The 13,060-nt window shown below is 65.9% G+C and overlaps 3 protein-coding genes across 3 annotated transcripts; 1 reads left to right on the top strand and 2 right to left on the bottom strand.

Moving 5' to 3' along the window:
• Positions 1–4: 4 nt before the first annotated feature.
• STRN4 (striatin 4) lies at positions 5–4,615 on the bottom strand (the record flags this gene model as incomplete). The annotated part of the gene is given in 16 exon segments (XM_068668447.1): positions 5–85; positions 171–292; positions 385–432; positions 548–723; positions 1,102–1,217; positions 1,305–1,339; positions 1,341–1,380; positions 1,383–1,406; positions 1,509–1,650; positions 1,753–1,909; positions 2,042–2,080; positions 2,082–2,168; positions 2,255–2,333; positions 2,426–2,499; positions 2,613–2,716; positions 4,336–4,615. Coding segments are annotated over 16 exon segments (1,543 nt in total), but the record flags the coding sequence as incomplete, so codon positions are not given.
• Positions 4,608–7,512, top strand: FKRP (fukutin related protein). The gene is given in 3 exon segments (XM_068668453.1): positions 4,608–4,686; positions 5,857–7,132; positions 7,134–7,512. Coding segments are annotated over 2 exon segments (1,485 nt in total). The 5' UTR covers positions 4,608–4,686; positions 5,857–5,986; the 3' UTR covers positions 7,473–7,512.
• Positions 7,513–7,928: 416 nt separating this feature from the next.
• On the bottom strand, positions 7,929–12,067 carry AP2S1 (adaptor related protein complex 2 subunit sigma 1). The gene is given in 6 exon segments (XM_068668455.1): positions 7,929–8,281; positions 8,392–8,451; positions 8,563–8,640; positions 8,642–8,677; positions 9,914–10,063; positions 11,934–12,067. Coding segments are annotated over 6 exon segments (429 nt in total). The 5' UTR covers positions 11,937–12,067; the 3' UTR covers positions 7,929–8,179.
• Between the last annotated feature and the right edge of the window lie 993 nt (positions 12,068–13,060).

Below are 13,060 nucleotides of genomic sequence, written 5' to 3'. Positions count from 1 at the left end.
GGCCAGGCGGTCGCCGGCGGGTTGAAAGCCAAGCCCCAAACCGCGTCCCCGTGGCCCTCCAGGACGCCGCTCAGCACCCCGGGGTCTGGGGACGGGCCGAAAATGTCACCCTGAAGGGTGAACACCCCCCCAAAAACGTCCCTCGCCAGGGAGGGCGGCGGGGAACCCACCGTAGCCGTCGTAGGGATCCATGTCCAGGTCGGGCAGGCGCCAGCGGCGGATGCAGGCGTCCACGCCGCCGCTGCAGCACAGCGCGCTGTCACGGCCCATGGCCACCGCCAGCACCGGGCCCCTACGGGGACAGGATGGGGTGAGACGGGGCCATGGGGGACCCCAAAGCTCGCCCCGGGGGTCCCAATCTCCTTAGGTGCCGCCGGCCCCCACCTGTGCCCGCGGAAGGCGTAGACCGGCTCCACGTCCAGCGCCGCGTTCCTGCGGGAGGGAAAACACAAAAAAAAGAATAAAAAGAACAAAAAGGGGGGCACGTCCACACCTGGAGGGGGTGGGGGGGACACCAGCCCCCCCTCCCAGTATTCCCAGCACCCACTTTTTGGCCGCCACGGTTTTCTGGAGGTTCCAGAGCTTGAGGGTGCCGTCCTCGGAGGCGGTGAGCAGGGCGGCCTCGGCCGGGTGGAAGGCCAAGCCCCGCACGGCGTCGTAGTGGCTGCGCAGGGTGAATTTGGGGTTCCACGTCTTCTTCAGGGCGTCCCGGCCCTCCGAGAGCTGCGGGGGGGGGGACACGGGGACAACCGAGAGGGGAACGGGGTGAGCCGAGAGCACCGCCGCACCGCCGGGACCCAGATTTGGGTTTTTTTCCACCCAAAACGCGCTGAGGGGGTTGAGGAGGGAGCAGGGGGGAGCCCAGGGGACACTCGGGGGACAGTGGGGGGCGTTTTGGGGCCACAGCAGGGTGTAGGAACACCGAGGGGACCCTCACGAAGGGGTTTGGGGACGTAAGGAGCAGCAGCAGAGCCAAGGGGATGCTCAGGGCGGCGTCTGGGAACGTCCCGGGGGAACGGGGCTGAGGGGACACTCGGGGCTTGTTTTGGGACAGAACAGGGAAAAACGGGGCCGGGCTTGGGCCACAGTTGGGTGACTCACGTCGCAGCTGAGCTCGTTGTCGTTGGTGACCGTCAGGTCGGCCAGGTCCCCCAGGCTCACGGCGCCGCCACCGATGCTGTCCATGATGAAGACGTCGGAGGAGAGGCTGAGGGACCCTGTGGGGCGGCATGGGGAGGGGGGACTCAGGGACATTTGGGGGGGCCACCGGAGGGGACAGGGACACGGGAGGGGACGGGAGGTACCCTCGTGCGCGCGGGGCTGCCCCGAGGCGGCCGTTTTTTGGGGGGAGCCCGTCCACGTCCCGCAGGTCGGCCAGCATCCCTGCAGCCGCACCCGGCGGCTCTCTGCGGGGACAGGGGCGTCAGGGCCACCTTCGGCAGGCAGCGGGGGGGCACCGCTGGGGGCCCCCCCTGCCGCTTCGCCCCCCCCCCCCAGGACCTGCTCACCGAGCTCGCCGCCGCCCTCCCCGGCCCGCCGGCCGTCCCCGTTCTCCCCGGAGCCCAGGAAATCGAACTCGTTGAGGGCGTCCTCGGAGTCGTCGTCATCGTCCTCGTCCTCCACCTCGGGCAGCAGCGGCTTGGGGGGGAGCTGCGACAAAGAGGGGGGGGTGGGGGGGTCAGGACCCGTTTTAGGGCACCCCGAACGAGGGCAGCGTCCCAAAATTTGGGAGGAGGAGGGGGGAGGGCTTGCCTTTACTCGCTGCTTCTTGTGCTGCCGCGGGGGCTCGGCGGGGGGGCCGTCGGCGTCCTCGTCCTCGTCGCTGTCCTCGTCCTCGCAGGGGCGCAGGAAGGGGACCTGCTCCAGCACCGAGCCCCCCCCGCGCTCCTTCGCCTCCTTCCCCGCATTCCTACGGGGCGGGGAGGGACGGGGGGGGGGGAAACAGGGGCTGCAGCCCCCTCCCCGCCACAAACACCCCCCCAAAATAAAAAAAAACAACCCCTACGACCCCCCCCCACCTCCTTTTTTCCCCCCCCCTCACCTCTGGATCTGCTCCTCGATGCGGCGCACCAGCAGCGAGTCCGGGGGGGCCACGGGCCAGCAGCGCCCGCACCCGCCTCGAGCGCATGTCCAGGATGGTGTCGCTGTACCCCACCTCCTCCAGGTACCTGTAAGGGGGGGGGACACTTTTAGGGCACCCCCCCACCCCAAAAAATCCCCCCCCCAAAATGCTCCCCCCCCTCCCCATACTCACTGTCGCAGCAGCTGCCGGCCCTCCTTCCACGCCAGGGGGCCGCCCTCCAGCGCCGCCACCTCCAGGGGGCCATTAGGGGCTGGGGGGGGGACACAGGGACACAGCGGGGTCAGGGGGGGTCCTAAATGTGCCCCCCCCCCTCCCCACAAACCATTTTTGGGGGACACGCACCCGGCTCCGGCGCTTCGGGCTTCTTGTCCCCCGGCGCCGGCTCGGTGCCGAATTTCAGCTTGTGGTACTTGGACCTGGAAAAAAAGGGGGGGGGGACAAAAAGGGGGGGGACAGGGACACTCGTGGGGACCCCAAAATGGTTTTTGGGTCCCCCCCCAACCCCAAAACCCCCCCCCTTTGCACCCACCTCTCCTGCTTGAGGGCGTACTCCAGCATCTTGATGCGGCGCACCAGGTCCGTCTTCAGGTTCTCCTGGCCCTTGCGCTCGCCCTGCAGGAAGGCCACCTGCGCCTGCGGGGACATGGGGACAGCGTGGGGACAATGGGGACAGCGTGGGGACATTGTGGGGACATTGTGGGGACAGCCCCCGGAGCTGGGGACAAGGAGCTGAGGCTGCGCGGGGTGGTGGTGGGGGGTGAGGGGCGCCGAGTGGGTGGGCTGGAGGTGGCACCAAGGGTGGGGGTGGCACGGTGACACTGCTGTCCCCAAGGCTATGGGGTGGACAAGTGACAACGGTGTCCCCAAAGCTGCAGGTGGCACAGTGACATCAGTGTCCCCAACACTGGGAGGTGGACAAGTGACACTGCTGTCCCCAAGGCTACGGGGTACACAAGTGACACCGGTGTCCCCCAGGCTGGTGGTGGCCCGGTGACAACGGTGCCCCCAAGGCTATGGGATTGAAAGGGACACTGCTGTCCCCAAGGCTGGGGGTGGCCTGGTGGTGACACTGCTGTCCCCAAGACTCACAGTGGCCTGTGGCACTGGTGTCCCCAAAGCTAGGGGTTGGCCCAGTGACATCAGTGTCCCCAAGGCTATGGGGTGGCCCAGTGGTGACACTGGTGTCCCCAAAGCTGTGGGTGGCACAGTGACACCGGTGTCCCCAAAGCTGGGGGGTGGCCCGGTGACATCAGTGTCCCCAAGACTTGGGGTAGCACAGTGGCACCGGTGTCCCCAAGGCTACGGGGTGGACAAGTGACACTGCTGTCCCCAAAGCCAGGTGGTGACACAGTGACATCAGCGTCCCCAAGGCTTGGGGGGCGACCTGTGACACCGGTGTCCCCAAGGTTGGGGGGTGGCCCAGTGACACCGGTGTCCCCAAGGTTCAGGGTGGCCCCGTGGTGACACCGGTGTCCCTAAAGCTGCAGGTGGCACAGTGACACTGCTGTCCCCAACGCTATGGGGTGGCCCCATGGTGACACCACTGTCCCCAAAGCTATGGGGTTGCCCCGTGGTGACACTGCTGTCCCCAAGGTTGGGGGTTGGCCCCGTGGTGACACCACTGTCCCCAAGGCTATGGGGTCTCCCAGTGGTGACACTGCTGTCCCCAAGGCTATGGGGTTGCCCCGTGGTGACACTGCTGTCCCCAAGGTTGGGGGGGTGGCCCCGTGGTGACACCGCTGTCCCCAAGCCCCGGTGCTGCCCCCGGTGTCCCGGTGCCACCCCCACGATGCCCCCGGTGTCCCCAAACCCCGGTGATGTCCCCAAGCCCCAGGGGTGTCCCCAAGCCCCGGGGGTGTCCCCAAACCCCGGGGGTGTCCCCAAACCCCGGCGGTGTCCCCAAACCCCGGCGGTGTCCCCAAGCCCCGGGGATGTCCCCAAGCCCCGGGGATGTCCCCAAGCCCCGGGGGTGTCCCCAAACCCCGGGGGTGTCCCCAAACCCCGGCGGTGTCCCCAAGCCCCGGCGGTGTCCCCAAACCCCGGTGATGTCCCCAAACCCCGGTGGTGTCCCCAAGCCCCGGGGGTGTCCCCAAACCCCCCCCCCCCCCCATCCCGGCGGCCATTTCCTCCCAAGATGGCGGCGGCGGCGGCCCCGGTAACCCCCTGACGACGGCCCCGGTCCCCTCCCCCCCCCGTTACCCCTCACCCCCCCCCTCCCGTTACCCCCCCCCCCGGTTCCCGGTTCCCGGTACCTGCAGCTCGGCCCGCTCCGCCTCCCAGCGCCCCTTCTCGGCCTCGAAGCGAGCCCACTCGTGCTGGATGAAGTGCAGGATCCCCGGCAGGCTCAACCCTCCTCGGTTCGCCGCTTCCACCGGGCCTGAACCGGGCCCGGGCCCGGGGGGAGGGGGCGGCTGGGCCCTGGGGGCCGCCCCCGTCCCCGTCCCCGCCGCCGCCGCCCGCTCCGCCGCCATCACGGCTGCCACAAAGGGAGCCCCGGAGACGCCGCTTCCTGCCACAAAGGGAGCCGGAAGTGGAGGGAGGGAGGGAGGGAGGAGGAGGAGGGGGAGGGACGCGCGTTGCTGAGGCGACGGCGCCCGCGGGCGGTACGGGGCGGTGTTGGGGGGGGGGGTATGGGGTGGTGTGGGGTGTTATAGGGTGTGATAAGGTGGTATGGGGTGTTCCGGGGCGGTATGGGGTGTTCTGGGGCGGTATGGGGTGTTCTGGGGCGTTATAGGGTGTTATAGGGTGTTCTGGGGCGGTATGGGGCGTTATGGGGCTTTATAGGGTGTCATAGGGCGCTATGGGGCTTTATGGGGTGTTATAGGGCACTATGGGGCGTTATAGGGCGCTGTGGGGCTTTATAGGGTGTCATAGGGCGTTATGGGGCGTTATAGGGCGCTATGGGGCGTTATAGGGCGCTATGGGGCGCTATGGGGCGTTATAGGGCGCTATGGGGCGCTGTGGGGCGCTATGGGGCGCTATGGGGCGTTATAGGGCGCTATGGGGCGCTGTGGGGCTTTATAGGGTGTCAAAGGGTGTTCTGGGGCATTATGAGGCATTCTGGGGCGCTGTGGGGCATTATAGGGCATTCTGGGGCGCTGTGGGGCATTATGAGGCGTTGTGGGGCATTATGAGGCATTCTGGGGCGCTGTGGGGCATTATAGGGCATTCTGGGGCGTTCGGGGGCATTATGAGGCGTTTTGGGGCATTATGAGGCATTCTGGGGCGCTGTGGGGCATTATAGGGCATTATGAGGCGTTCTGGGGCATTATGAGGCGTTCTGGGGCATTATGAGGCATTCTGGGGTGCTGTGGGGCATTATAGGGCATTCTGGGGCATTACGGGGTGGAATGGGACGTTAGGGGGCGTTATAGGGCAGTATGGGGCATTTTAGGGTGTCCTGGGGCATTATAGGGCATCGTGGGGCGGTATTGGGCATTATATCATGTTATGGGGCGGTGTGGGGTGTTATGGGGCGTTATGGGGAGTTATAGGGTGTTTTGGGGTGGTATGGGGCGTTATAGGGCGGCTATAATGATATAAGGCATGGGGTCTGCAGGGGATGGGGGCTGATAAGGGGGCGGGGGGGGGGGACACGGAGCTGTTGGGGCACGCATATAGAAACCAGGCATCGCATCCCCATCACCGGGGGGGGGGGGACCTTGAATTTGGGGGGGGGTCATTAATGCAGCCCGCTCATTAGCGCGACCCCCTCGTTAGGGTGACCCCCTCATTAACGCAACCCCTTCATTAACTCTTCTCTCCCCCCACAGCGCCGCCAAGCCAAACCCAGACCACCCCCCTCCCCCGGCTCGCCATGCCCCCCCCCGGCAAGAACTAATTAATTAATTAATTAATTAATTAACCGGGGGGGGGGCCGAAGAAGCCCCGCTAATTACCGCCATGCGCCTGACGCCGTGCCAAGCCGCCTTGGCGGGAGCCATCGGCCTCAACCTCCTCCTCCTCTACTGCGCCTGGCTACGACCCGGGTTTTTGGGGGGGGGGACGGGGACATTGCCACGCTGCCGCCCCCCCCGCGAGGTTCCCGGTGTCACCGTGCTGCTGCGGGACTTCGAGGACTTCGAGAACGACGTGGCCGGCACCGCGCGCTCCTTCGCCGCGCTGCCGCTGCCGGTGCTGGTGGCGGCCGAGACGGCTCCGTACCCCCCGGTACCGCTGCCCCCGGGGGCTCGGCTGCTCCTCCTGCGCCCCGCTCCCGACCGCCCCCCCCGGGACTCGCGCCCCGAGCTCCACGTCCGCACCCGCCACGTGGCCGTGGTGCCCGACGGCACCCGCGCCGTACCGGGGCTGCTGGAACGCATGAGGGCCACCCTGGAAACCGGGGACGCCCGGGTGGTGGCGGCCCCCGTGGGCACGGAGCCGCTGCGGTGCTTGGGGCTGCGCGTGGAGCTGCGCGAGTGGACGGCGCGTTACGGCCCCGGGGGGGTCTCGGGGGGGGTTTGCGGGGCCGTGGAGGGGGCTGCGGTGCTGCTGCTGCGCACCCGCGACCTCTTCAACCTCTCCTTCCCCTTGGCGCGCCCGCTGCCCACCGCCCTCTTCGTGCAGGCAGCGGTGCGGGGTTGGGGGCTGCGGGTGCTGCGCGAAGCTTTCCCCGCCGCCCCCCCGGCCCTCCCGGCCTCCCCCCACAACCGCTGGAAAGCCGAGAGCTTGGCGGGGGCGCGGCGGAGGCGGTTGATGAGGGACTTGGGCATCAAACTGGAGGTGCTGGCGGACGGGGGGGAGCGGTGGTACGGGTGCACCAAGGACACGGCGCGCTGCTTCGGCACCGTGCACGCCCGCACGCCCCAGTACCTGCTGGCCGGGCGCTGGACCCCCCCGTGCTGCCTCCGGGCGTTACGAGAAACCGCCCGGCACGTGGTGGAAGCCTTGGAGGCGGCGGGGGTGCGTTACTGGTTGGAGGGGGGGTCGCTACTGGGCGCCGTGCGCCTGCGGGACATCATCCCCTGGGATTACGACGTGGATTTGGGCATCTACCGGGAGGACGCGGGCAAGTGCCGGTGGCTGCGGGAGGTGGAGGCGGCGGGGGGGGGGCGCGGTGGAGGACGCCGAGGGCTTCGTTTGGGAGAAGGCGGCGGAGGGGGAGTTTTACCGGGTGCATTACAGCCGCGCCAACCGGCTGCACGTCGACTTGTGGCCCTTCTACCCCCGCGCCGGGGTGATGACCAAGGACACGTGGCTGGGGCACCCGCAGGACGTGGAGTTCCCCGAGCGTTTCCTGCGCCCCCGCCTGCCGCTGCCCTTCGCCGGTTTCACCGCCATGGCCCCCAACAACGCCCGCGAGTTCCTGGAGCTCAAATTCGGGCCGGGGGCAGTGGAAAAGCCCGAGTACCCCAACCCCGCCGTGAAGAGGTTGGGGCAGGGGGATTGAGGGCACCCCCCCCCCCCCAATAAAGCCTCGTGTGACACCCGCAGGGCTCCCGCGTGGCTCCTTCACGCCCCTAAATCCCCCCCCGAAAGAACCCCAAAGATCCCGAGCATCCTTTTTTTTGGGGGGGGGGTCCTCTGGTACCACCCCAGCCACCCCAGGGGTTCCCCACCCATCCTGGGGGGTCCCCAGGTCACCCCAAAGGGTCCCCAGCGACTTCCAGGGGGTCTCTGTCCGCCCTGGGGGTCCCCACATCACCCCCCCCCCCCATCCCAAAAGGACCTTTAGGGGTCCTCAGCCCCCCCCCAAGTCATCAGCCTGTGGGGACAGGGACATGAGAAGATGGGGGGGGGGGGTGGAAAATTGGGATGGGGACCCCCCAGGGACCCCAGCAGGGCGAGGGGCGTCCCCTCATTGTGCCCCCCACCCCAAAAAAAATAAAACACCACGCGGGGGGGCTCCGGCACATCACAGCCACGTTTATTCACAACACGATGGCGGGGGCTGGTCCCTTTTGGGGTGGGGGGGGGCGCAGTGGGGGCACAGCTGCAGGGTGGGGGGGGCCCCGTTCCCCGTTCCATTCACACAGCAGGAAGCCCGCAGCCCCCCCCCCCCCCATACCCCCTCTTCCTCAGCTCCAGCCCTCGTAGGCGGCCCAGGAGGAGGAGGAGGAGGAGGAGGAAGGCCGGGGGGGCGCGGGGGGGGGCAGCTCACTCCAACGACTGCAGCATCAGGAGCTGCTTGAGCACCTTGGTCTGGCTCGTCTCCCGGATCTCACCGGCCAGGAACATCTCGTCCACCACCGTGTAGACCTGCAGGGGGGGGGCACAAGGAAAAAAAAAAAAAAACAAAAAACCCTAAATCCCTGGAATTCTCCCCAAAAAATTGTAGGGACGGGAGGATTTGAACTCCCCGACCTCACCTTGTAGAAGTTGAAGACCAGGTCGAGCTCGCAGACGTTGTGGAAATATTCGTTGAGGACCTGCAATTTGGGGAGGGGGGGGGAAAGAGAAGAGGGAAGGGTCCGGCCGCCCTATGGGGGGGTTGTGGGGGCGAGGGGGGGGCGGGATGGGGCCCGTGGCCCCCCACCCACCTCCACGAAGTTGTGGATGGCTTCCAGGTAGGCCAGGTTGTTGTCGGTGACGTCCACACAGATGCAGAAGTAGAGGCCGGGCGTAGCGCCGGTAGATGATCTTGAAGTTGCGGAACTACGAGGGGGGGGCGGGGGGGGGAAATAAAAAAAAAATGAAAAAAAATAAAAAGGAGGAAAAGGCAAAAAAAAAATAAAGGGAACTGGGAGGGACGGGGTGATTGCGGCCCTCGGGTGTGGCAGCGCTGGGGGAAGGATTTGAGCTGAAATGGGGGATTTGAGGTGGAATTTGGGGCTGAAGCAGGGTTTTGAGGTGGAATTTGAGGCAGAAGCGGGGTTTTGAGGTGGAATTTGGGGCTGAAGCGGGGCTTTTGAGGTGGAATTTGAGGTTGAAGTGGGGGTTTTGAGGCCGAACCGGGGGTTTTGAGGTGGAATTTGGGGCAGAAGTGGGGGTTTTGAGATGGAATTTGGGGCAGAAGCAGGGGTTTTAAGGCTGAAGTGGGGTTTTGAGGTGGAATTTGGGGCAGAAGCAGGGTTTTGAGGTGGAATTTGAGGCTGAAGCAGGGGTTTTGAGACCGAAGTGGGGGTTTTGAGGTGGAATTTGGGGCTGAAGTGGGGATTTGAGGTGGAATTTGAGGCTGAAGTGGGGGTTTTGAGGTGGAATTTGGGGCAGAAGCGGGGTTTTGAGGTGGAATTTGGGGCTGAAGCGGGGGTTTTGAGGTGGAATTTGGGGCAGAAGCGGGGGTTTTGAGGCTGACGTGGGGTTCTGAGGTGGAATTTGAGGCTGAAGTGGGGTTTTGAGGTGGAATTTGGGGCAGAAGCAGGGTTTTGAGGTGGAATTTGGGGCAGAAGCGGGGGTTTTGAGGCTGACGTGGGGTTCTGAGGTGGAATTTGAGGCTGAAGTGGGGTTTTGAGGTGGAATTTGGGGCAGAAGCAGGGTTTTGAGGTGGAATTTGAGGCTGAAGCAGGGGTTTTGAGGCCGAAGTGGGGGTTTTGAGGTGGAATTTGGGGCAGAAGTGGGGGTTTTGAGGCTGAAGTGGGGGATTTGAGGTGGAATTTGGGGCTGAAGTGGGGATTTGAGGTGGAATTGGGGCTGAAGTGGGGATTTGAGGTGGAATTTGAGGCAGAAGTGGGGGTTTTGAGGTGGAATTTGAGGCTGAAGCGGGGTTTTGAGGTGGAATTTGAGGCTGAAGCGGGGGTTTTGAGGTGGAATTTGGGGCAGAAGCGGGGGTTTTGAGGCCGAAACAAGGGTTTTGAGGTGGAATTTGGGGCAGAACCGGGGGTTTTGAGGCCGAAACAAGGGTTTTGAGGTGGAATTTGGGGCAGAAGCAGGGGGTTTTGGGGGGGCCGTTACCTCCACGAAGTTGGTGTGCTTGGCGTCGCGCACGGTGACGACGGCGTGCACCTCCTCGATCAGCTTCTGCTTCTCGTCATCGTCGAACTGCATGTACCACTTGGCCAGGCGCGTCTTCCCCGCCCGGTTCTGGATCAGGATGAAGCGGATCTCCCGGGGGGGGGTGGGGGGGACACAAAACACAGCATTAAGGGGGGGGACAAGGAACCCTCCCCCACCTCAGCCTCTCTCAGTTTCGTTTTTTCTCCTTTTTTGGGGTATTTTGAACCCCCCCCCACCCATGAGGATCCTACAGGGGTGCTGCACGGCACCGTGGGGGTGCCCAAAATCTGCCCCTCCCTATAGGGGTGCCCCATGGGGTCTCCCCAACCCCATAAGGAGCTTGAAATGGGGCCCCCCAACATCCCCCCCACCCCAAACCTCCCCCTTTAGGGACACTACAAAGGGACCCCCCCAGTGACTCAGCCCCACAGGGCACCTCCTCTATATTGACCCCATAAGGGGGTGACCCCCGGGGCACCCCAACGCCTCCAAAACCCCACAGGGAGCTCGCGATGGGGCACCCCAAAGCCCCCCCCCCATAGGGATGCTACAAAGGGGATCCCCCCCAAACGTCTCAGCCCCATGGGGCACCCAAACATCTCCCCCATATGGACCCTATAAGGACTCATGGGGCAAACCTGTTTGGGGGGGACCCCTGGGGCACCCCAACGCCCCCCTCAAAGCCCCCCCCAATAGGGACACTATAAAGGGGACCCCCCCCAAACGTCTCAGCCCCATGGGGCACCCAAAAATCTCCCCTATAGGGACCCTATAACGACCCTATAAGGACCCATGGAGCACATCTGTTTAGGGGGGGCACCCTAGGGCACCCCAATGCCCTCCCCAAGACCCCCCCGTAGGGACACTTCAAAGGGGACCCCCCCAAAACGTCTCAACCCCATGGGGCACCCAAAAACCTCCCCTATAGGGACCCTATAACGACCCTATAAGGACCCATGGGGCAAACCTGCTTGGGGGGGACCCCTAGGTCATCCCAATGCCCCCCTCAAGGCCCCCCCATAGGGACACTACAAAGGGGACCCCCCCTAAAACATCTCAACCCCATGGGGCACCCAGACAGTTCCCCTATAGGGACGCTATAACGACCCTTTAAGGACTCATGGGGCAAACCTGCTTGGGGGGGGGTCCCTGGGGCACCCCAACGCCCCCCTAAAAGCCCCCCCACATAGGGACACTATAAAGTGACCCCCCCCAAAACATCTCAACCCCATGGGGCACCCAGACAGCTCCCCCATAAGGACCCTACAGAGATCCATAGGTCAAACCTGCTTGGGGGGGGGGTCCCTAGGGCACCCTAATGCCCTCCCCAAGACCACCCCATAGGGACACTGCAAAGGGGACCCCCCCAAAACATCTCAACCCCGTGGGGCACCCAAAAATCTCCCCTATAGGGACCCTATAACGACCCTATAAGGACCCATGGGGCAAATCTACTTGGGGGGGACCCCTAGGTCACCCTAACACCCCCCTCCCTTAACCCCCCCCAAAAGGGACCACTGCAAAAGGGACCCCCCCAAACGTCTCAGCCCCATGGAGCACCCAAAAATTTCCCCCATAGGGACCCTATAACGACCCTTTAAGGACTCATGGGGCAAACCTGCTTGGGGGGGGGGGGTCCCTGGGGCACCCCAACACCCCCCTAAAAGACCCCCCCATAGGGACACTATAAAGGGGACCCCCCCAAAACATCTCAACCCCGTGGGGCACCCAGACAGCTCCCCTATAGGGACCCATAGGGCAAACCTGCTTGGGGGGGGGTCCCTGGGGCACCCCAACGCCCCCCCCCAAGGCCTCCCCCATAGGGACACTGCAAAGGGGACCCCCCCGGACCCCCCCTAGGCCACGGCCCCACACAGACCCCCCCCCGCTGCCGTGACCCTATGGAATCCCCTATGGGGGGGGCTCTGCAGCGCCCCCCCCCGCCCCCCATCCCATTCCAACCCCCCCCGCTCCTCACCATGGCGCTGCCGTCCCTGCCAGGCCCCCCCCTCACAACCCGGCGCCCCCCCCCTCCCAAAAAAAACCCGGATATCCGCCGTGCGCGCGGGCACGCCGGGAATTGTAGTTGCGAGCCTCTCCTCGAACTACAACTCCCAGCACCCCCCGCGCGCCTCCTCCCCCCCACCCTCAGAGGGCCCGTGCCCGGCGCATGCGCACACCCGGCCCCGCCCCCTGGGTGTGCGCAGACCCCGCCCCCCTCCCCCTCCCCTCCCCGTTCCCCGCGCATGCGCAGCCGCCGCCGCGCCCCCCCCCCCCCCCTTCCCCCCCCCCCGCGGCCGTGAGGGAGGAGGAGGAGGAGGAGGAGGAGGAGGAGGAGGAGGGGGAGGGGGAGGAAGGCGCCGCCGCCGCCGCCATTACAGGCCCAGCCCGCCCCGGCGGCCCTCGCGGGGGGGGAGATGGCGCCGCCGCCGCCCGCCCCCAGCACCCCCGGCACGGCCCCGCGCCGCCGCCGCCACGGTAAGGACCCCCCCCCCGGTAACCCCCCCCCCCTCCTCACCGGTAACCCCCCCCTCACCGTTAAACCCCCCCCCCCCCCGAATCGGGAACCCCCCCCCCCCCCAAACCGGGCAGGAACAATGGGGCCGGCCCCACCCCCGCCCAACGCCTGGGGGAGGGGGCACCGGGACCCCCCCCCCCGCCCCGCCCCAGCATCAGCAGCGTGGGGGGGGTGCGGCACCGACCCCCCCCCATCCCCCCCTTAGAAGGGGGGGGGGAATGGGGACCCCCCCCCCCAATCACCCCCTTCTGTTAAGGGGGGAGGGGGAGGGGATTTTACCCCCCCCCCCCCCCCCCCCCCTTGTGGCTTGGGGGGGGGGCGATTTGGGGAGAGGAGACCCCCCCCCCCCCCTCAAAGCCCACCCGATTAGGACCCCCCCCTTTAAGATCCCCTTTAAGCCCCCCCCCTTTAGGACCCCCATTTTATGGCCCCCCCTTTAGGACCCCCCCCTTTTATGCCCCCCCCCTTTAGGACCCCCCTTTAGGACCCCCCTTTTATGGCCCCCCCTTTACGACCCCCCCTTTAAGACCCCGCTTTTAGGACCCCCCCCTTTAACCCCCCCTTAAGGACCCCCGCCCCTTTTAAGG

Source organism: Anas acuta, unplaced genomic scaffold (assembly GCF_963932015.1).
Source record: "Anas acuta unplaced genomic scaffold, bAnaAcu1.1 SCAFFOLD_233, whole genome shotgun sequence".
NCBI classification, from domain to species: domain Eukaryota; kingdom Metazoa; phylum Chordata; class Aves; order Anseriformes; family Anatidae; genus Anas; species Anas acuta.
Note: the sequence above shows the minus strand (reverse complement) of the source record. Positions and strands in the feature narration are given on the sequence as shown.